The 23,888-nt window shown below is 40.5% G+C and overlaps 1 protein-coding gene across 3 annotated transcripts in view; it reads right to left on the reverse strand.

Moving 5' to 3' along the window:
* Nucleotides 1-14,360: 14,360 nt before the first annotated feature.
* TMX3 (thioredoxin related transmembrane protein 3) overlaps nucleotides 14,361-23,888 on the reverse strand; it is a 60,816-nt gene continuing 51,288 nt past the window's right edge. For 2 of the 3 annotated variants that reach the window (XM_073331708.1, XM_073331709.1), the window contains exons 14-16: nucleotides 19,657-19,786; nucleotides 18,332-18,400; nucleotides 14,361-15,377 (exon numbers count right to left, since the gene is read on the reverse strand). In XM_073331708.1, coding sequence (XP_073187809.1) covers nucleotides 15,111-15,377; nucleotides 18,332-18,400; nucleotides 19,657-19,786 — 466 coding nt within the window. In that variant the 3' untranslated portion in view covers nucleotides 14,361-15,110. Of the gene's footprint in view, nucleotides 15,378-17,665; nucleotides 18,043-18,331; nucleotides 18,401-19,656; nucleotides 19,787-23,888 lie in introns of those variants that run through there. The other variant, XM_073331710.1, reaches the window with a different exon arrangement.

Consider the following 23,888-nt stretch of genomic DNA (forward strand, 5'->3'; position numbering starts at 1 on the left):
CCATGATGGAGTCCCAGAATTGCAAAAGAGCTCCAGCATGGACCGAATGGGATCCGACTGCTGTATGGGGAGAGGAATCCATGCTATCAGAACCCGGTTCCAGTTTTTGAAATGCCAAAACATTTGTCAAAATCTCCCAGGTCATGAAGAACAGAGGCCACAACAGGGACCCGAAGCATTGCCGTGTGAAACTTAACGAGCTGAGGCAAGCCTACCAGAAAACCAGAGAGGCAAACGTCCACTCAGGGTTAGAGTCCCAAACATGCCGCTTCTATGATGAGCTGCATGCCATTTTAGGGGGTTTAGCCACCACTATCCCAACCGTGTTGTTTGACTCCTTCAATGGAGATGAGAGGCAACACAGAAGCAGGTTTTGGGGACGAGGAAGATGATGATGATGAAGTTGTACATAGCTCACAGCAAGCAAGTGGAGAAACCGGTTTTCCCAACAGTCAGGAATTGTTTCTCACCCTGGACCTGGAGCCAGTACCCCCCGAACCCACCCAAGACCCGCTTCCCGGACCCGCCAGGTGGAGAAGGGACCTTTGGTGAGTGTACCTTTTCAAATAGTATACATGGTTTAAAAGCAAGCGTGTTTAATGATTAATTTGCCCTGGCATTCGCGGCTCTCCTGGATGTACTCCCAAAGCCTTTGCAAAAGGTTTTTAGGGAGGGCAGCCTTATTCTGTCCACCATGGTAGGACACTTATCCACTGCAGGCCAGTAGCATGTAGTCAGGAATCATTGTAGAACAAAGCATTGCAGTGTATGTTTGCTGGTGTTCGAACAACATCCGTTCTTTATCTCTCTGTGTTATCCTCAGGAGAGTGATATCATTCATGGTCACCTGGTTGAAATAGGGAGCTTTTATAAAGGGGACATTCAGAGGTGCCCGTTCCTGCTGGGCAGTTTGCCTGTGGCTGAACACAAATGTTCCCCGCTGTTAGCCACAGGGAAGGGGGAGGAGGGAGGGGCTAGCCACATGGTGGGGGAAGGCAAAATGCAACCTTGGAATGAAAGCATATGTGCTATGTATGTAATGTTAACAGCAAAGTTTACCGTGAAAGAGTGTACCCATTGTTCTATAAAATGTGTCTTTTTAAATACCACTGTCCCTTTTTTTTCTCTCCACCAATTGCATGTGTTTCAAGGATCACAGGATCTTCTCCTTCCCAGAGGCTAGTGAAGATTAGAAGGCGGTAAAATGCACTCGTGATGAAATGTTCTCTGAGCTCATGCTGTCCTCCCACACTGACAGAGCACAGACGAATGCGTAGAGGCAGAAAAGCACAAAATGACCGGGAGGAGAGGTGGTGGGCTGAAGAGAGGGCTGAAGCTGATAGGTGGCAGCAGCATGACGACAGGAGGCAGGATTCAATGCTGAGGCTCCCGGAGGATCAAACTAATATGCTCCAGTGTATGGTTGAGCTGCAGGAAAGGCAGCTGGAGCACAGACTGCCGCTACAGTCCCTGTGTAACCAACCCCCCCTCCTCTCCAAGTTCCATAGCTTCCTCACCCAGACGCTCAAGAACGTGGTGGGGGGGCCTCCGGCCACCCAGCCACTCCACCCCAGAGGATTGCCCAAGCAAAAGAAGGCTGGCATTTAATAAGTTTTAAAGTTTTAAACTTCTAAAGGGCTGTGTGGCCTTGTCCTTCCCTCCTCCACCACCCCTCCCAGGCTACCTTGGCAGTTATCCCCCTATTTGTGTGATGAATTAATAAAGAATGCATGAATGTGAAGCAACAATGACTTTATTGGCTCTGCAAGTGGTGACCGAAGGGAGGAGTGGAGGGTGGTTAGCTTACAGGGAAATAGAGTGAACCAAGGGGGTGGGGCGGTTTCATCAAGGAGAAACAAACAGAACTGTCATACCATAGCCTGGCCAGTCATGAAACTGGTTTTCAAAGCTTCTCTGATGCACACTGCGCCCTCCTGTGCTCTTCTAACTGCCCTGGTGTCTGGCTACGCGTAACTAGCAGCCAGGCGATTTTCCTCAAACCTCCCACCCTGCCATAAACACCTCCCCCTTACTCTCACAGATATTGTGGAGCACACAGCAAGCAGTAATAACAGTGGAAATATTGGTTTTGCTGAGGTCTAAGCGAGTCAGTAAACTGCGCCAGCGCGCTTTTAAACATCCAAATGCACATTCTACCACCATTCTGCACTTGCTCAGCCTGTAGTTGAACAGCTCCTGACTACTGTCCCTGGTGCCTGTTTATGGCTTCATGAGCCACGGCATTAAGGGGGAGGCTGGGTCCCCAAGGATAACTATAGGCATTTCAACATCCCCAACTGTTATTTTCTGGTCTGGGAATAAAGTCCCTTCCTGCAGCTTTTGAAACAGATCAGAGTTCCTGAAGATGCAAGCGTCATGTATCTTTCCCGGCCATCCCACATTGATGTTGGTGAAACGTCCCTTGTGATCCACCAGTGCTTGCAGCACTATTGAAAAGTATCCCTTGCGGTTTACGTATTCGCCGGCTTGGTGCTCCGGTGCCAAGATAGGGATATGGGTTCCGTCTATGGCCCCACCACAGTTGGGGGATCCCATTGGAGCAAAGCCATTCGCTATGATCTGCACATTTCCCAGGGTCACTATCCTTGATATCAGCAGATCTTTGATTGCGTTGGCTACTTGCAAGACAGCAGCCCCCACAGTAGATTTGCTCACTCCAAATTGATTCCCAACTGACCGGTAGCTGTCTGGCATTGCGAGCTTCCACAGGGCTATTGCCACTCACTTCTCAACTGTGAGGGCTGCTCTCATCTTGGTATTCTTGTGTCTCATTGCAGGGGAAAGCAAGTCACAAAGTTCCATGAAAGTGCCCTTACGCATGCGAAAGTTTCGCAGCCACTGTGAATTGTCCCAGACCTGCAACACTATGCAGTCCCACCAGTCTGTACTTGTTTCCCAGGCCCAGAATCTGCGTTCCACCACATGAACCTCCCCCATTAGCACCATGATGCCCACATTGCCAGGGCCTGTGGCAAGAGAGAAGTCTGTGTCCATGTCCTCATCACTCTCATCACCATGCTGACATCGCCTACTCGCCCGGTTTCGCTTTGCCAGGTTCTGGTGCTGCATATACTGCTGGATAATGCGTGTGGTGTTTAATGTGCTCCTAATTGCCAAAGTGATCTGAGCAGGCTCCATGCTTGCCGTGGTATGGCGTCTGCACAGAAAAAAGGCGCACAACAATTGTCTGCCATTGCTCTGACGGAGGGAGGGGCGAATGACGACATGGCTTACAGGGTTGGCTTATATGGAATTAAAATCAACAAAGGAGGTGGCTTTACATCAAGGAGAAAGAAGAACGGTCACACAGAATGGCCCCCTCAAGGAATGAACTCAAAACCCTGGGTTTAGCAGACCAATGCTCAACCCACTGAGCTATCCTTCCCCCTGGTATTCAGGCAGGACTGAATCACCATTAAATTTTTCAAGGTGCCCCTGACAGACCTCACTGAAATGATTGTCGGCCATTGATTTCACACAGGGAGGGAAGGGGGAGCAAATGAATACAAAACATATCTGGTGTATTTCTTGTTTTGATCCACTCCATCCATCTTTTACATCTTTGGCTGGCAGCAGACGGTGCAGTAGCACTGCTAGGCATCCACATCTCCTGCCTGCTCGCCATAAGATGGTACAATAGGACTGCCGGCAGGACTAAAGAGAATGACCTGGTTGAGTCACTCCTAATTTAGTCCCATGTCTGCCCAGGCACTCCTGACCGACCTTACCGAGGTGGGCAGGGGCACCTCGGACACAATGATGATGGTTATCAGGCCTATTGCACCGTCTGCTGCGACAAGGCAATCGGTTGCTGCTGCTGTGTAGCAATGCAGTACTGTGTCTGCCAGCACCCAGGAGACACAGTGTGACAGTGAGCTGAGTGGGCTCCATGCTTGCCGTGGTACGGCGTCTGCACAAGTAACTCAGGAAAAAAGGCACAAAACGATTGTCTGCCGTTGCTTTCATGGAGGGAGGGCAGGCCTGACGACATGTACCCAGAACCATCCACGACAATGTTTTTTGCCCATCAGGCATTGGGATCTCAACCCAGAATTCCAATGGGCGGCGGGGACTGCGGGATAGCTACCCACAGTGCAACGCTCCGGAAGTCGAAGCTAGCCTCGGTACTGTGGAAGCACTCTGCCGAGTTAATGCACTTAATGCACTTAGAGCATTGTGTGGGGAGACACACACTCGACCATATAAAAACGATTTCTAAAAGAACAGCTTCTATAAATTTGACCTAATTTCGTAATGTAGACATACCCTTAGTCTTATGTTTTGCCTACTTACATTTAAGATCTAATTTACCATCTAGATAATAAAAGTAAAAATATGGGAACTGGTGTGAACACAAAACAGAAGGAAAATATTTCTTCCAGCTGTAGGTGGATATTGTAAAGTACTCCATCATGCTTTGAATATACTGGTGTGTAAAACTGGTATTCAGGAGGGAAAATGAATAGTGTTGCTTAGAGGTGGGCACAGTACAGGGAGAAAATGGAGTTTGCTAAAAAGTAGCTCAAGTGGATCACTCCCACACCATGTGCTGAAGCTGGCAGCAGAGAAATTTGCAGGCAACAGGAAACCTAGGAGCTAGAACCAAAATGGTGCTCCAGAACTCTCAGGGTGAAAATAAAGAAAAGTAGCAATAAAACTAAAGTTAAAAAGAAGCAAACAATAAGAACTTGGGGGTGGAACAGAGAAGAGACAAGGAACAGAAAGGAGGACAAATGTGAAGAAACACACAAATGGCTCTTTGTTACAGAACTAGAAGGAATAGGAATAATAGTTGTGCTCTGCTGGTACACATCACCCCTCCCCGCCATGGGAATTTCATTGGTTTCAACACCAGGAGGAACGATCACAAATTCAACGTTTTGGTAAGCCGCTAGCCTATCATGCAAGAAATTGCTTCACCTCAGATGGCCAAGGAAATGTTTTGACATGAAGGCAACAAAACATTTTCAACCAAGGGAAATTCATAAAGTTAGTGCCTGAGTCTTAGGTGCTAGAGAAGAGCAAAAGATTATTCTCTTTTACCCAGTGTACTTTGTGCTTGGAAAACTCCGACCCTAGCAGTTTCACAATTTTGGAATGTCTATACTGCCCAATAGACCATATTAGGAACCATCAGATTTGGAAAACACTTAAGAATTTAACCAAGTTCCACAGCCCTGGCAAAAGCCCACTGTAGACAAGGTTTTGGATTTCAGTCAGTACGTACAACCACATTTAAAAAGATTATCCAATGTAATAGTTATGGGCTGTCAATTAATCACAGTTAACTCATGCGATTAACTCAAAAAAATTAATCATGATTAAAAAAATTAATCAGTTTTAATCGCATTGTTCAACAATAGAATACCAACTGAAATGTATTAAATATTTTGGAATTTTTTTTTACATTTCCAAATGTATTGATTTTAATTACAGCACAGAATGCAAAGTGAATACTGCTCCCTTCATATTATTTTTATTATAAATATTTGCACTGTAAAATGATAAACAAAAGAAATAGTATTTTTCAATTCAGCTCATACAAGTACTGCAATGCAATCTCTTTATTGTAAAAGTGCAACTTACAAATGTAGATGTTTTTTGTTACATAACTGTGCTCAAAAACAAAACAATGCAAAACTTTAGAGCCTACCAGTCGACTCAGTCCCACTTCTTGTTCACCCAATCACTAAGACAAACAAGTTTGTTTACACTTACGGGAGATAAGGCTGCCCACTTCTTATTTACAATGTCACCAGAAAGTGAGAACAGGCGTTCGCATGGGACTTTTATAGACGGAATTGCAAGGTATTTATGTGCCAAATATGCTAAACATTCTTATGCTCCTTCATGCTTTGGCCACCATTCCAGAGGACATGCTGATTACACGCGGTAAAAAAATATTGCAGTATTTAAATTTGTGACTGAACTCCTTGGGGGGGGGAGGGGGGGATTGTATGTGTCTGGCTCTGTTTTACCTGCATTCTGCCATATATTTCATGTTATAATAGTCTTGGATGATGACTCAGCACATTTTCATTTTAAGAACACTTTCACTGAAGATCTGACAAAATGCAAAGAGGGTACCAATGTGAGATTTCTGAAGACAGCTACAGCACTCGACCCAAGGTTTAAGAATCTGAAGTGCCTTCCAAAATCTGAGAGAGATATGGTGTGGAGCATGTTTTCAGAAGTCTTAAAGGACCAAAATTCCAATGCAGAAGCTACAGAACCTGAACCACCAAAAAAGAAAATCAACCTTCTGCTGCTGGCATCTGACTCAGATGATGAAAATTAACATGCGTCGGTCCGCACTGGATTGGATTGTTATCGAGCAGAACCTGTCACCAGCATGGACAAATGTCCTCTGGAATGGTGGTTGAAGCAATAAAGGGACATATGAATCTTTAGCACATATGGCATGTAAATATCTTGCAACACTGGCTACAATAGTGCCATGAGAACACCTGTTCTCAGTTTCAGATGACATGAACAAGAAGCGGGCAGCATTATCCCCTGCAAATGTAAACAAACTTGTTTGAGTAATTGGCTGAACAAGAAATAGGACTGAGTGGACTTGTAGGCTCTAACGTTTTACATTGTTTTATTTTTGAATGCAGTTATTTATTGTACATAATTCTACAATTGTAAGTTCAACTTTCATGATAAAGAGATTTCACTACAGTACTCGTATTAGGTGAATTGAAAAATACTCTCTTGTTTTTTACAGTGCAAAAATTTGTAATAAAAATAAATATAAAGTGAGCACTGTACACTTTGTATTCTGTGTTATAACTGAAATATATTTGAAAATGTAGACAACATCCAAAAATATTTAAATAAATGGTATTCTATTACTGTTTAACAGTGCGATTAATCACAATTAATTTTTTAATTGCTTGACAGCCCTATAATAGATATACAAAAGATAGTTACTGCCTGATGTGCTTTAAAATGTTGGGAGAAGCTGTGGTTAGAGCATAAGACTGAAAAGATTTCTGTGTTCTATCATTGGACTTGGGAGCCATATGATCTATAGTCAGTTTTTTGTACTGCTATGCATCCCTGAAATATGCATAAACTTTTTATATTTAAAACTCTTTGGGGAAGGGATCTTATGTTTGTACAGGTACCAGCACAATGAAGTTTCAATCCTGCCTGGGGCTTCTAGGTGCAACTTATTGGACTTAATCAAAGAAAGAGAAAAAAGCAACCAACTTGTTTTTTGACCCAAACAGAGCAAGTTAAACTTTTCTACCCTATTTACAAAGGTAAGCATTTTTATATCACTCATACAAATGGATGAATTTTTGACTTAAAGTATGGAAAGCAATACTTTAAAACATTTAATTTTTGAACACTAACTTTTTAGTAAGTGGGCACCCCTGTTTGGCGAATAACATCTCTAAACAGATATTGAACTAGTAAAGGATCTTTTGTGTAAGTGTTGTTCGATAATAATTAGTACACAAAAAACATGGGATGTATAACTTTTCAGAACTGCCGTTAGAAAAAAGTTTCAAAACATTGTTTAAAAAGGGTGTATAAACTAAAGCCCTTCTGCCTCCTTTGGCTGAAGAAACACCAGTATGAGTTTGAGGAAAGCCGGGGGACCAGCATTTTTAAAATTTCGTTTCCTAAGTGCATTTTTATACTGTTAGTTATACTGAATAACTCAAGAAGAAGAATAGGAAAGATGTCTATGGAAAGAATTTAATGAGGAAGTTCAAAATGCAGGAAGTAAGGTATCAGATTGGATGAAGCCAGTGTTCTTTTTGAGAGCTAACATGTAGATTTCCAGAACAAGATAAGCACATTTTAGGCACAGAATAAGGAATGTTACAGGAAATGCTGGCACTTCAAAAATAATTTGTCCAACCATATACAATGCAGCATGACCAAAAAATAAAGGCAGCAAAATCTTTTCAATTTCTTTATTGTAGAAAAACAAAGGCTTACACTTGACTTTCAAAGCAGCAGCGTTATTTCATTCATTCAAGAAGTTAGTATATTAAGTTATCTTCAGAAACCTTTAGAGAATGCATCCATCCAAGATAAAATAGAAAACCTGTTCCACCTCTCAGTGTACTAAATTCTTTACATGATCAAATGAAAATCCTTTCATTTTACACCACAAGCCTGTCTTTGCCCATGTTTCAAGCTAAAGGGGAATTTTAAATAAAATAAAATTGTGTGTCTGATTTCCCCGTCCTAGGCAGACACAGATGGGAGCGCAGCTTGATGAAAACGGCAGGGCATTTAAAGCTTGGATTTTTGAAGGTTAGTACACATCTCGTTATCCTGACAATTCATAAAGTGACTGACAGACACGTGCCCTTCTATTAAGTCTAACTGATCAAACCACCAGAAATTTGGCAGCTTAATGTTCCATACCAGGCAGTAATGAGCCCTGTCTTTCATGGTGCATGTAGGTATCATCTCCAGTTCCATTTCCCTCTAGACCATTTCTCAACAAAGTGTTTGGCTACTATTGTAGCAACAGAAACTATTGACAAAATAAGACTATGGAAAATTACGTCATATGGGGTGATGGTTAAAAGTGAATTCTATGCAACAGAATTCTGGAGGGGGGAAGATTAGAAAAATCTAGATTTTTTTTTTTAAAACACAACACAACGAGCAGTGAAATCCCAAAAAAAACACTTTAACTTTTGACCTTGTACAAAATTATATATTCAAACTCTGATAACTAACTGAAAAGACTGATATCTTAACTGAAATCTCCACAGCAGAATAAAAAGGCAGAATCACATATAACGGATAAAGCAGCAAGATATTCCTCACTGCTCAGACTCTCATTCTGAGTATTTAGCACTGAGTTGTGCCAACACTGAAAGTTACTGGAGACTCAAGTGGACTGCTATTAAGTGAAGTGTTTTGTAACATAATATAACTGTACCTGCACAATGTTTAAAGAAGTTTTGAAACAAAATATAAAATAACTCCAAGCATCTCACTCTTCAAATGTAAGACAACAAAGACTAAAAGGTCTGGAAAGTCTTCCACAGCTTTAAAAAAAGTGTTTAAAAAGATAACTCAATTTTCTATTTACAACCAAAGTTAAAATATGTATTTCTATTTATTATAAATGAATAGAGGAAATTCATATGGGGGGGAGGCAAAAAAGCCATGCTACACACCTGCAATTTTTATATTTGCTAAGTAAAAGTACTCATGTTTCTCTCTTCTACAGGAAGATAGTCATTTCAAGGGACAGTAGGAGAATCTCTTTCCTAAAGAAAATGAAAATGCAGAATTCCAAATTTGTCAATTACCACAGCTCAAAGAAAATGAGCTTTCTGAAAATAAGTTCAGAAAAATAAGTTTCTGAAAATAAGTTCTTAATCTCTATGATGGACTCATCTGCCACCCTTTCACTGCAAAGTCTCTCAAGTCATGCATTTAGTTTGTGTTCTGCACTACAGCTTCTGCACAAAGCCAGATGTTACTAAACTATTGTTACTATATGTTACTATTTTAAAAGAAGCAACTTTCTTCTACAACAGGGAAAAGAATGCTGTAGTTGCTGACTCAAAATCAATTTACCTGTAGATTAATACCAACACAAAATCTTCTATTTAAGATTATCCATATTTATATTTAGAACTACTTCTCTTAATTCAGTGTTATAGCATGTAATATATTAAGTGGTTAAGCTGCCTTATACAGAAGACATTACTATATATATTATATTGTAATATGTCCTTTAAAAACATCAAAGCTAGAAAAACTCATGGCTCACTATCCAACTGAATCTTATATAGCTTCAGTACTGAGAGAAAGAGGAGCATAAGTTTGTTTGCTATGGAAATCTCTGTGTCATCAATGCCAACCAAAGAACCACAGGTCATCCCTTGAGATCTCAACTCTGGAAAAAATTTAGTCCCGTTCAGTGTCATAGGGTTGTATTAAAAATGACTTTCATGATTAAATAGCTAATGAAAATGCATTCCACTGACAAACATCCCTCTTTCTATCAGTGCTAACAATGGCTCCATTAACTTTCCCTCCACAGTCTACAACTTGTAGTCTCAAACGCAAGTATCAACACCAACCTTTGCTCAAAAATTTGTGTTTAAATAAAATGTTTTTCTCTTTAAAAATAAGTCACAATCTGCACTTAAGGTCTGGTCTTCACTGGCAAGTTTTTTCATCCGAAGGAAACTTTTGGCGACAAAACAGCAGAGGCGTACGTGCTGAAAATCCTCAGTTGCAGCGCTGTAATAAAACCATCCCAATGAGAGTCATTGGGCTTTTTGCGCTGAGACTTTGGCCCCTTAGTGCCAGTGTAGACACCGTGCTTGATTTTAGCATTGCTATTGGGCTCCAGACGGTCATCCTGACCACTCTGGTCAGCAGTTTCAACTTTGCTGACCTGACGCCAGGTAAACAACATTCTGCCACTCCCCCTTTAAAGCCAAGGGAATTTTGAAATTCTACTTCCTGTTTGCTCAGCGTGCAGAGCTCACATCACATTTTCTCAGCTGACCATGGAGGCTCCATGCAGCAAACCATCTCCCGCTTGGACCACTGCAGAGCTACTGGATCTGATAAGTGTTTGGGGGGAGGAGGCTGTCCAGCCCCAGCTGGGCTTCAGCTGAAGGAATTTTGATACCTACGGCCAGATTTCGCGCAGCTTGCATGAAAAAGGATACGACCAGGACACGCTGCAGGACAGAGCAAAGGTGAAGGAGCTGAGGAACGCGTACCACAAGACGAGGGAGGCAAACTGTCTCTCCGGTGCTGTGCCCCAGACCTGTCGTTTTTATAAGGAGTTGGACGCTATCCTAGGTGGTGACCCCACCTCCATTGCAAAGAGCACCGTCGATACTTCGGCAAGTCTGGAGCCAGTAGGAAGTGGACCTAACCCAGAGGAGGTCATTGATGAAGAGGTGGAGCCTGAAGGTGATGTGGAGCCCAGTCAGAAGCTGTCCTCCACTCCAGTCTCTGAAGTTGCTCTCTGGCGAACCAGAAGCAGGAGAGGAGACCCCTGGTAAGTGGTTTTGCTTTGTGAATTTCTGAAGCGGGTTGAGGGCAGAGAAATGTAGAAGGCTGGCTTTGTTTCTGTGTGCTGGGCATTTCCGTGCACAGTTAGGCGGAACAGGCAGTTGATGCTCGCCAAGATTTCGTGGGAATCCTCCAGAGAGATCTCTAGGAAACTTTCCTGGAGGTACTCAGCAATCCTCTGCCAGAGGTTCCTTGGCAGAGCTGCTTTTGTTCCTTCCCCCATTGAGAGACACTTTCCCACACCACTCTGCAATTACTTGGGCATGGAGCACATAGGCAAGCAACACAGGGACCAGGTGGAAGCTGCAAGCATGTAGCAGATCCACCCTTGCTTCCCTGCGTACCCTCAGGAGTGAGATATCTTCCATAGTGACCATCACCCGTGGAAAATAGGGGAAAGTTTAGAGTGTTGCTCCCTGTAAGTGTCCCGCAATCTTTTCAGACTGCTTTTCTGCAATAAACAAGGCCCCTGCTCCTGGCTTCACTCACTATTCATGGGGTCTTCTGCCTCATGTGTGCTTCCTAGGATCACCAAAAAAGTGATAGGTATGTTACCAGCAGTGTATTAATGTTACTGTTTCAATGCTCCGTGTGTAGTTGACAATAGTGCTTCTGTTTATTGTTAATTATGCCTATCCAGACTTGACCTTGAGAACCAACCCCCCAACAGCAACAGAGCATCTGCACAAGATAATAAAACAGCTGAGATGGACCAAGGAAGATATGTTCCAGGTGGTGCTGCAGCAGTCAAAGGCAGAAAACACTGAACGCAAGAAGTGGAGGGAAAGCAAAAAGCAGAAAAAACAAGAGAAGGATTCTTACAATTGGGATGCCACAGAGAGGCTGGAGTGCTGGAGCATCAAACAAACATGCTCCAGACTCTCGGAACACTGCAGACTGAGCAGATGTGTGCCCACCCTCCCCTTCAGCACATTCAGAACTCTCTCACATGCACTCCCCAAACTCTCCCTACACAGTCCTTTCTGGCACTTGACGCTTTCCTCAACATTTCTTCCTCACAGATAGCTTTTCAAATGAAAGCTGGACCTATACTCAGCTATGAAAATCATTCCCCCGCCTGTACCTTCTCCCCCACCAAAAGTGTGTCTGTGTGTATGTGTCCATGTGGTGTTGTGGTTTATTTGGCAATAAAAGCAAAGTTTTTTGAATTATAAGCACTCTTTATTTGTTTCCATGCAAGGTATGATAGATACCTCATAGCACCTGGAAGTCAACAGGCACTTTTATTAGTTCCTTACATTGAATCCTAGGTCTTATCACAACTGTTTCCTAGCATACCAAATGTAATTAATCATTGCAGTCCCAAGCATAGCAACAAACATTAGTGATTTTCATCTTCAAAGTGTTGCCTCAAGGCATCTCTGATTCTTGTTGAGCCCCTCTAATAGTCCTGCTCAAAATCAGATTAATGTGAATCATAAACCATTCAAAATCAGCAGCCAGGCGTTCTGCCTCGGCAGTCCACCCCTGAGTAAACCGTTCACCCTTCCCTTCGCAAGCAGCATACAACATGCAGCTATAACCATGGGAATATTTTCCTCATTCAGGTCTAACCTGGCATTCAGGCATCACCAGTGTGCCTTTTATTGGCAAAACACACATTCAACCGTCACTCTGCTCTACTCAGCCTGTTGTTGAACAGCTCCTTACTGCTATCTAGGTTTCCAGTGTACGGCTTCATGAGCCATGGCATTAAGGGGTATGCCGGGTCTCCCAGGATGACTAAGGGCATTTTGACTTCCCCTACGGTGATCTTCTGGTCTGGAAAGAACATCCCTGCTTGCAGCTTTCTGTACAGGCCAGTGATTCTAAATATACATGCGTCATGCACCTTTCCAGACCACCCCACATTAATGTCAGCAAAATGCCACTGTAATCCACAAGCGCCTGAAAAAACATGGAGAAGTATCCCTTCCAACTGATCGCAAAGTGGTCCGGTGGCAGATTTGGAATATGCATGCCATTTATCTTCCCTCTATGGTTAGGGAAACCCATTTCTGCAACACCATCCACAATTTCACGCACGCACACTGCCAAGAGTCACGGTCTTTTGCAGCAGGATGCGATTAATAGACTTGCACACTTGCGTTAACACAGGCACAACAGTTGACTTCCCCACTCCAAACTAGTTTGCGAGTCGCCAGTTTCCACCCTGCGATTGCCACGTGCTTCTCTACCGAGAGGGCAGATCTCATTTGGGAGTCCTTTTGGGTCATTTGCGCGGCAGGGCTGGGGAGAGCTCAGCACACAGTTCCAGGGCATCTGAAAGTTCTGCAGCCACTGCTTGTCATCCCAGACTTTCATAACAATGCAATCCCACCACTCTGTGCTCTAGTTTCCCGAGCCCAAAAGCGACGTTCCACTGTGTTCAGTTCCTCTGTGAATGTCAAAAGCAATCTAATGTTGCTGCTTTGCATGTCGGACACCACATCAGGCAATTGTAACTGTTGCTGCCTTTGTAACTGCAAGAATAACTCCACTGCCACTTGCAATGTGCTAGTGAGAGCTAGCAGAGCAGTGGAGAGCAGTGCAGGATCCATTCCTGCAGACAGATGTGGTGGGGAAAGCAGAAAACAAGGGATGTTGAAAAATGCTGCGAACTGAAGACAGAAACACACGGAATGCTGGGATGGAAAGCAGTGCATCATGGGTCAATGAAGCCTCATCTGCTGCGATCCCCTTTGCCTTCCCACAAAACCTAGTGGCAGAAGGGGGAGAGCTGCACAGTGGGATAGCTACCCACAGTGCACTGCTCTCATTGGCGATGCAAGTGCCGCAAGTGTGAGCATGCTATCCCGCCAGTGGAAGACAATGTGAACACAACAGCGGTTTTCTTTAAGCTCTTGGCGAAAAAACTCTGCCAGTGTAGACATAGCCTAAGATTAATAAAAAGAAAAGGAGTACTTGTGGCACCTGAGAGACTAACAAATTTATCTGAGCATAAGCTTTCGTGAGCTACAGCTCACTTCATCGGATGCTGGACTGAATGCATCCGATGAAGTGAGCTGTAGCTCACGAAAGCTTATGCTCAAATAAATTTGTTAGTCTCTAAGGTGCCACAAATACTCCTTTTCTTTTTGCGAATACAGACTAACACGGCTGCTACTCTGAAACCTAAGATTAATGTGAATCATAAAACATTCAAAAAAAGCTTTGAAAAGGTATTTGGTTAAAGCCTGTCCTTACAGATCTGTATGAGAGGATTAGCCGACTGTGGATGCTTATATGTATTCTTCCACCATCAAGCTGCACCCAGATTTTTCAGAATCTGTAAATAATTTACACTAGGAAAAAATTAATAAGTTTTACTTGTAAAGCCCAATCAAGGACTAGCATTCCCATGACAAAACTTCTTTACAATGCAATCCCCAAACAATTTTTACTTGTTTAAAATATTACTTAGTAAGGAACTATTTTAATAAATAACTCTCTCTTAGGTCTTGCATTTAACACAACTTCTGTGGAAAACTGCCAGTAATTGATTTTAGTACTGTCATATAACAAAGCACTTCTGTAAATAACAACAAATTATCTTTAACTTTAAAACGTACAAAAGGTATTTCTTTCAAAATAAGGTGCAGTAGCTAAAGTAAGAGTGTTTTTATGGAAAGCTCAAGCCATCTTTAGCCATCACAATTTCAAAGGGTCTGTAAAATTTACATATTTCATTCTAAGCTTTCCTGCAACTTTTCCACTTCTGTTCCCATAAAAAGATGATCCTGATGTGTGTCGGCCACAACATTATTAGATTATCACATGTAGCATATTTTACCTGATTGTTGCCTGTGAACAAACAGTTTAGGAATATTAATCTTCAAAGACAAGTCAGAATAATAAAATGTTAATCAAAAATAATTAAGAAAGCATTTGGGTCCCCACCCTTCCCCCGACCGTATTTGAGAAGAAGATCTGAATACATGCAAGTCAAAACTAGCAAAATACAGACAAAAGGTCCTCTTCTGTGAAGATCATCAATAAATGACTCACTTCAATAAATAAGGCTATTTGGAAATTCTACAGAATTCTTTAAACTAGGCAACTTAGTCTTTTTTCTTATCAAATATATGTTTCTGTCCATGTTCTCCATCTGAAAGTTCTGCAGATTTTTCTTTGTTTTCCTGCTCTTGTTCTTCCTCACTGCCTTCATCTGTAAGTTCCCTATCTCCAGTTTCCTTTTTAGATGTCTCATTTTCCTCTACACCTCCATCGGTATCAGCTGTGCAGATCCCATAACACATGAGGCTAATGACACCCAGTGGCAGACCAAAGAGAAAGCAGCCCAGAAGTGGAGAACTCTTGAATACAGACTGTTGAAATATAATTGAAGTCAAAAGCACTTTAGGGGATATTTAAGATACCTTACAGCATTTCTTACAAGTTTCACTATATTTATTTCTGAACACCCTAATAGATTAAATCAGTTTTCTTGGAAAAGGTGCAAGAGCCATTATGCCAATGCTGTTTTTAACTTATGAAAATCTTTGAACCTGAAGAGAAATGGTTTCACTAGGAAGCTGAAAAGTAGTATGACAACTATGTATTTTGTAATTTGAAAAGAGGCATGAGAAACTGAGACTTTAAAAACACACTGAAGTTTGGAATGTGCCAGCATAGAACCTAATACTAAAGTTGCCTGACACTTCCCATTAAATGACCCTGTCTTTAAGTACTTTGCCAAACTGTAACTGTTTGGGGCTGAAATTTTCAAAGCCAGGTTTAGGCTGGCTTTAGGCTGATTTTTATATATTACTTACTTACAGACACTTGGCATTGAAAATGTATACATCATATATAAAGAGAGATATAGATATATAAATTTTATCCAAAACAGTTCAGACATTTCTGAGAATGAGTTTCTAGGGAAAGTAACATTTTTATATGTTAAAAGAATTCTGACAATCTTTTCTTTGGAAAGCTCTAGTGCCCCAGGCTTCATAGCCTTTGTGCAGAGATGGCCTTTTAACATTCCCAGGAAAATTTGTCTGCATTTGGCCAAGTTGTAAGCTTACCTCAGTTAGTACAAGCTCAGTAGAGACTTGCTAGAGTTTAACAACTAAAATCTCAAAGATTCCATCCTCACTAAGCATGCTTGAGCATGCTCCCACTTTGTTTTTCCAATGCTGGAAGTTATGCAGTAAATGAGGCAGGGGACAGAAGGAAGAAAAAGGATGGTCTCATGGTTTAGACCGTTGAATGTTGCTTTTGAAAACTGGATTCTATCCCTGCCTCTGACACAGACTTCTTATTTTATGCTAGGCAAGTAATTTAAACCAACCTTTCATGGGTGGGCACTAATTGAGCATTTCTTATTGTAGGAATATCTGACTTGAGATGTTTGGTATGATTTGAAAAAGTGCAGAGCACTCTCAGCTGCAACTGAACTTGTTGGGAGCCGTATTCTGAACATATGAAGTGCTATATAATTTTAAATACTCTGAAAATCAGGTCCCAGATGTCTTAAATCAGGCACTCTAACCTAGTGGATAGTTTTGACCTTAATGTCTCTGTGCCTCAGCCCCCCATCTGTAAAATGGTGAGAGGAGTTATATAGGTTAAGAGCCAATGTTGGAACAAGAACAAATGGATATAAAATGGCCATCAATAAGTTTAGGCTTGAAATTAGATGAAGGTTTCTAACCATCAGAGGAGTGAAGTTCTGGAACAGCATTCAAAGGGGAGCAGGGGAAGGGGCAAAAAGCCTAAGTGGCTTCAAGACTGAGCTTGATAAGTTTATGGACAGATTTGTATGATGAAACTGCCTACAATAAAAAGTGGCCCATCTGAGGCCGTTAGTAAATATGTCCAACAGCCAGATATGGGACACTAATGGACGGCTCTGAATTACTACCACGAATTCTTTCACAGGTGTCTGGCTGGTGGATCTTGCTGATATGCTCAGGGTTTAACTGATTACCATATTTGGGGTCGGGAAGGAATCCTCCCCTTCCCCGCAGGTCAGATTGGCAGAGACCCTGTGGGGTTTTTGCTTTCGTCTGCAGCATGGAGCAAAGGTCACTAGAGTAAATGGTGGATTCTCTGTAATTTGAAGTCTTTAAATAGTGATTTAAAGATAATAATAACTCAGTGGTTATGGTCTATTACAGCAGTGGGTGGCTGAGTCAGATGATGTACAGGAAGTCAGACAATGATTATGATCTTCCCTTCTTGTCTTAAAGTCTAAGAGTATCTCACAGGGGTGTTGTGAAGACAGAGTAACTAAAGTTTGTGAAGCACTCAAACTGTAGTCATGAGAACCACATAAAAGCCTATAAAAATTAATAATTTGTCTTCAGGCAGGGTGCAAATAATATGCAGTAAATATGGCTCGGGGGGGGGGCACATTAAACAGGAAAAAAACAAAATACTGAATAACTGCTAATTAAATGAGCACAGTCCATGCTGTACACTGAATGAGGGTTCCTCTGGAAAAAAATAGTATGTGATCATGTTATTAAAGACAGTATCCTGAGGTGTACGCATAAGGCGGATGAATTAATGTCTCACAGGCAACTTTAATATCGGCATTTCCTAACTTTTGAGGGCTTGACTTTGCAACCTTTACACATTCTTTTAATGTCATTTTGTGTGTGTAATTTATTATAAGATTTTCTTGCTTGTCTGCAGTGGGGTGGGAAAATGGTTTTATCCAAATCTTTCCACAAAGGTCTTAACCTTAATTGACCCATAAAAAGAAGGGAAACCTCTCCCAACATCCATACATTTACACAACAGATACTCAGTATCACATCCGGACTTTTTCTAAGCAAAAAATAAGACTAGTAACCTAAAATACACCTTTAAAACTTCACTAAGTGTAGTATTATACCTTAACTGAATGGACTGACAGTAACATTTTTCAGTGTAGGTAGGTTCCATAACTGTCAGTAAATAGGTTCCAGAAATGTCAGAAGCAAAGCTTTTGAATAGCTTTTGAATCCTCCTGTGATATGTCTTTTAACTTGACCTTATTCACTTTAATTGACAAGAAATAAAAAGGAAACTGTCCATCATATTTCTGACACCAAAAATTCAACATTTCAGTACTCTGTAAAATATATTTCAAAACAATTTGTAGAATATTCTTCAATCATTTGAAGGTATTTTTTTTTTAAATTCAGAATGTAATTACTGGGAATATATTCAGTGACTTTTGAGTAAAGCCATTTTTTAATCTTTTTTTGAAAAGGTATAGAAGTCTTTTTGACCTTGAATATGATGCTATTCTACTTTGCATTCCAACTGCATGTTGGGTTTTACTTACCACTACAGTAGACTTGGCATCATAAATTATTCTCTTGATTCGTTGCAGAAACCCATCACCACCTTGTGCCTGAAATTTCAAAAGGAAACAGATATCAAAATAATTAGTGATGTTCAGTTAAATTTTATAATAAATTCACATTTTATGTTTCATTTGCCTCCCTAATTTATGCAGCCTTTAGTCACTCCAAAAGGCTTTACCAGTACCTGTTTTTCCCTTGGAAAAGAATAGCTATTAGGGGTTGACATTCATGTACCTCATGATGCTTAGTCATTTTTCAAGTTCTTCCAAAAGTAGATGTTTCAATAATCTCTTGAAAAACTGACACTCCCTGTTCAGTTGAAGCAAAATGTTCTTGTGAATGAAAAGAGTCAACTGCTGCAGCAGTACTGGTATTCTTCACCATCTCCTCTACCACATAGTGATATTGATTACTTACCAGTTCAACTAGCTTATCAATATAGAGCCACTCACCTGTTCATTCGCCCTCTGGAAGACTGATAATTGTTCATGCTTATAGGCCATATGCATGCTTCCTCAAGGATTTAAACCTTGAGAATAATGTTATAAGAAGTTGTGATGCCCAGACTCCACTCCCTGGTTCCTTCCACTATCTCAGTTTGCAAAAGAAACTCTGAAGTGGAAAGGAAGGTAGAGAGCATGAATCTACGTGTAGCAGTCTAAGAAGCAACCTCTTCTTCCTCTGAGTATTGTCAGTGAATTTCACAAGAGTGGAGACTAACATTAACAAACACTGAAAAAGTTGCGTCTGATGACAGCTATTTAAATAGAGATTGACAGTCTACTCTCCTGAACTCAACATCTGATAGCTACCAAGATAGGGCTTGTAATTAGAGCTGGTCAGAAATTTTCTGTTGGAATGATTTTCTCATGGAAAATACAGTTTACACAAAATTGAAATTTTCCATGGGAGTGGAGTCTAAGAACTACACATTCCAAAATAGAAAACATGAAACTACAATTCTAAGTAAACACAACACAGAAAAGTAAGGATGACCTAGAGAGGAGTAGTGGACACAGCTTATTAAATAAACATATGCCTAAAGTTTAGATCTGAGAGGGAATATATGTAAATCTAACAGTAACTGCTTTTTCAGGGGTATCCAAAGCAGTGCCAAGGACACATGCACAATTTAGGAATATGGATATATACTGAGAATACATTAAAGAGAACCAGACAGATAATGTACACTTATCTATATTACTACGAAAAGTGGCCAAATGAAGTTTTCCGCTTTTAACTGTCCAGGGAATAAAAGCTAATAGTTGATTTAAAAAAATTCAGATCAAAGTGGGAGACTTACTTCGGCTGTACCATCTAAGATGTTATTAATGAACTGAACCAGGTCTTCAGGACTCTCAATGCGTCTATCTGGTAGAAAATACTGTTGGTTGGAAGTGTTCAATACGACAACAGTGGGGATTGTCAAGTCACTGAAAATGTTAAAGTCAAACAGATAAGAAACTCAAAGAAACAATATAAACTAAGAATTTTCAGAGCGTTTAACAGGAAATGCAATATTAAATGTTCTGCTAAAGAACAATACAGACAAAAGGAAAGTAAATTTTATGTGCCCATCTTGAGATACCCACCTCAAGTCATTCATACAAAAAAAAAAAAAAAAAACCACCCACCCCACTATCTTTATGGTACAGGTGAAAGGAGTTCTTTCACTGACCCAATTTAAAAATAACGTACTCCTTAGCATCAATATTTTGATGAGGCTATTGAAGGCTATGCTATTCTATGTGTGTTCTTATGCTGCACGCATGACCTGACTCAGTGAATGCCATACTGGAAAAGTCAGATTTTTGAAGCAAATACATACAATATAAACAAAAGGGGGAAAAGCTTACTTTTAATTCCACAGATCTGATGTGTGTTTCAATACTTATGTACCTCATGAGTTTAGGACAAACTTGTGTACATGCAACCTCCAGTTAAGCAGTAGATATTCTGCCAAACGCTACAGCAGACATAACCAATTAGTTGAGCTCTCATATAGCAGACAGCCTTGTGTTTCAAAAGCATTATGGCCCCAATTCGAAAAGGCACTTAACTATATGCATGACTAAGTGTTCTCTAACTGGGGCACACAATTTAAGCCCAATGCCTGAGCTTTTGCTTGACCAGGAGAGTAGGAGCGGTGTTAAACTTCTTAAAATGTCATATATCAACAATGTAATTATAGTTAATCTAGACACAAGAGATGAGCTACAGATGCCTGTTAAAGGCTTCAAACTATTCATGTTTCTTTGTCATTATGATTTAACAAATACACAGAATCTTTAATTAGAGATATTTACAGTTACATCAAAACACACCTCAACTCAAAACTTGAAAAGCAAAAAAAACACAAGTGAAGGAAAAAGTCTCCTACTTCCTTGCCACTTTTACATTGACTATAAACACTGTCAATAACACTCTCTCATGTTATAAGGCTTTCACTCCGACCTCCAAGAGACTCTGAAAAGCAATACCTATTCCAATTTCATCAAACTCATACTGTGGCACAAAATTTTAACGGCTACCTCAGATGCTCCTTGTATCAACAGGTTGGCATAGCTGACTGTCACACATTCCACACACTTGGGACATATTCTGCTTTAACAATGATGAGGTCAACCTTCAATATGGAGTTGTAATTAGTGACTTCACAATTAGACTAAAAAATTAGTTAAAAGAGAAAATGCTAATTCAATAATTTCCTTTAAAAAAACTAGGAAGGAAGCAATTATAAATTCTCTCCAATATTAAGAGATTCCCTGATTATAAATTTACATTTTGACATATGACTGTTTTGGGCATGACAGTAGAAAAATTATAAAATTTTGGAGGTTAATCAAAAATGTTAACTAGAAGTTTAAAAGTTCAACGCTAAAACAGTGGAATTTTCTGGATGGCCAGCAAACTGAATACCACAGAAGGCATATGGCATGTGTCCATGCTCTTCCAACTTTCAAGTGTAAAGTGTTGTGATATGCTAAAAAGCTAAAACCTGTTACAAATATGCCAAAGACATATATAGCAGGAATTTGAAATATTTCAACTCTTGGAGAGCTCTGCTGCTTGCAGCACATGATAATTTCTAAGTATGGCTTTCCCCAGAGATTCCTGTTAAACAAAAGGAGTACCCAGTGGATAACTGTAGCAAGAGGTGCATGCAACAGGAGCCAAGCAACAAAATATAGTGTAGTTAGTTGTGTAGGGTGCCAAATTGCAAATTATCCCCACACAAAGAATTGTGAAAAAAAAAACAAAAACAGAATAAAAACAAGAAAATCCATTTTCTACTCACACAACAGTGACAACTCTTGCTGCTGTTACACTGAAGTTTAAAATTGTACTTTAGACTAGGAACATTAAATTTTCCATTTAACTTGATTTATTTATTTATTTTACCAGCACTCCCCTTTATTTTGTCTTTTGAAAATCTACAAAAGTCTGTCCTGATCAGGAAAATAAGCTGGAAGAAAAACCTAATATTCTTATACCCACCCCACTTCCCCACCCCCACCTTTGTGGGGGGTGGGAGGGAAGGAGAATAACAATTTTTTTTAAGAGTTATCTATTGCTCCCCTGCTCCATCAGGTTTTTAAGACCTCCTAATAAACCCTTTCCAATTTTTCCTTGCTTTAGTACTTCTCTATTCCAGAACCTGATGCGTCAAACAACATGCTGGCAGAAGAACTGGATTACACTTCCTTTAAATCATGACGTTGTGGTTAGTTAGCCAGGGTGTGGGGAAGCAATTAATATTAAGCCATTTCAGTGTAGTAGTATAGGACTGACTGAGATACCTCTGCAGCATATAAGCAGTCTAGGGACTAAAAATATAAAAAAAACTACATTTTATATTATATAAAAGTATACAAATATATAAATAACCAGATAGGCTCCCATTTTGCCAAATGCTGAGCAATTAAAAAAAAAAGGTACTCTAAAAGATGTTTTGACTTTCAGTGTTGTTGAGCACTTAGAGCTCCCACTGAAATCAATGGAAACTCTCAAAGGTGTTGAACACCCACAATCAGCACAGTAAGAATTATTCTTCCTACTTTAAAAAAAAAAGATTGTCCCAAGTTGGTAAGATTCTGACAAAAATCAATCTATCCATCTTTTAAAGGAGACAGACTGCTAAACAGTATAACTCCATAACTATCATAGTTGCAATTCCAGTTGATACACTTAATCCTAACATCAAGCATAAAAATACTATAACAATCTCTTACCCCACCAGAAAAAAAAGTTGTTTAAGCGTGATCCTTTGTGAAGAATGTAAAGATGTTTCTAAATGCTTCTACAGTAGTATAAAACAGCAGGTTACTTGTACCAGAAAGTAGTATCTTACATTTTTACATTGTTCTACTGACTTTCAGTTGCTGCCATCTGGTGGAAAACAGACTGAACCACAAGTAAAAAAGTAAAGTGCTTTGGTGCCAGTTTTTAAAGTGTCAGTATATACAAAACAAATATTCTATCTCTATCACTTATATAATGTAGAAAAACACTGTTGTTTATGGTGGAGAGTCACAACTTTGAAATACATACTTTGGTGTAAATAAAGTCTCAAACGTAGTTTGGTCATAACTTTCCATACACTGGAACTTATACAAATAGGACACTTTTACAGGACAGTTGCAATTAACTTCCCCCATCCTCGACTGCAAAAGTGAGGGCCTTGATTAATTACCCATTATTAGAGTAACAAAAAAAGTGCTGGTTATTTTTAGTGTTATGGGGGTAGAGGGAGGGAAAGGTGCACTAAAAGTCATGGGGGGGCGGGTCCACAAACAAAGAGAAAACTGTGAAGGAGAGCCCGCAAGACACACAATCAACAGCAGCAAAGGGTGGCCATCAGAAAGTAGCGTGGTGACTGCCACTGTGGGGTGAGGGAGCCCTGTCATGGTTTTCCACAGCTAGTGGAAGTCAGAGGGCATCCCTAAATTCTGCACGAACATGGGACATGCACCTGCTACTCCCTCCCCTGGAAATACCTAGGAAGAAAGAAAGATCAGATGTCCCTAGAGATTGGGAGGCACAATTACACATGAACCTGTCTCAGGACAGCACTAGACACTAACACTCAACCAAATAATACAGATACTTGAAAAGAACATTCAGGGGAGCAGAGAGAGGTTGATAGCTGCTGAAGCCGACTGACCTTCCTTCCTCCTTCATACACTTGGGAGGGAACACTCCCAGGAAGAAGTGTGTGATGTAGTCAGTTTATGCTTGCCCAACACAACTGCCCCTCCTGCCCTAGACACCGCATGTCAATCCCTCCCGCCGTAATATTCTTTTACCCCAATAATAAATAAATAAATCAGGACCACAGTAAGGAGAGTTGTAAGGGTGGACAGCAGAAAAACTGCAATAATTTTAATTCCTGAATTCAAATAGTGAATATTTATATATATCAAATATTTATTATATCCCACTAATTTAAACCTGCTACGTAATATTTCATTTTATCTCAAATCACTAACTCCTATAATGCTGGTTGTTATTTAAACTCAGATTTACGTCTCTTGC

Source organism: Lepidochelys kempii, chromosome 2 (assembly GCF_965140265.1).
Source record: "Lepidochelys kempii isolate rLepKem1 chromosome 2, rLepKem1.hap2, whole genome shotgun sequence".
NCBI classification, from domain to species: domain Eukaryota; kingdom Metazoa; phylum Chordata; order Testudines; family Cheloniidae; genus Lepidochelys; species Lepidochelys kempii.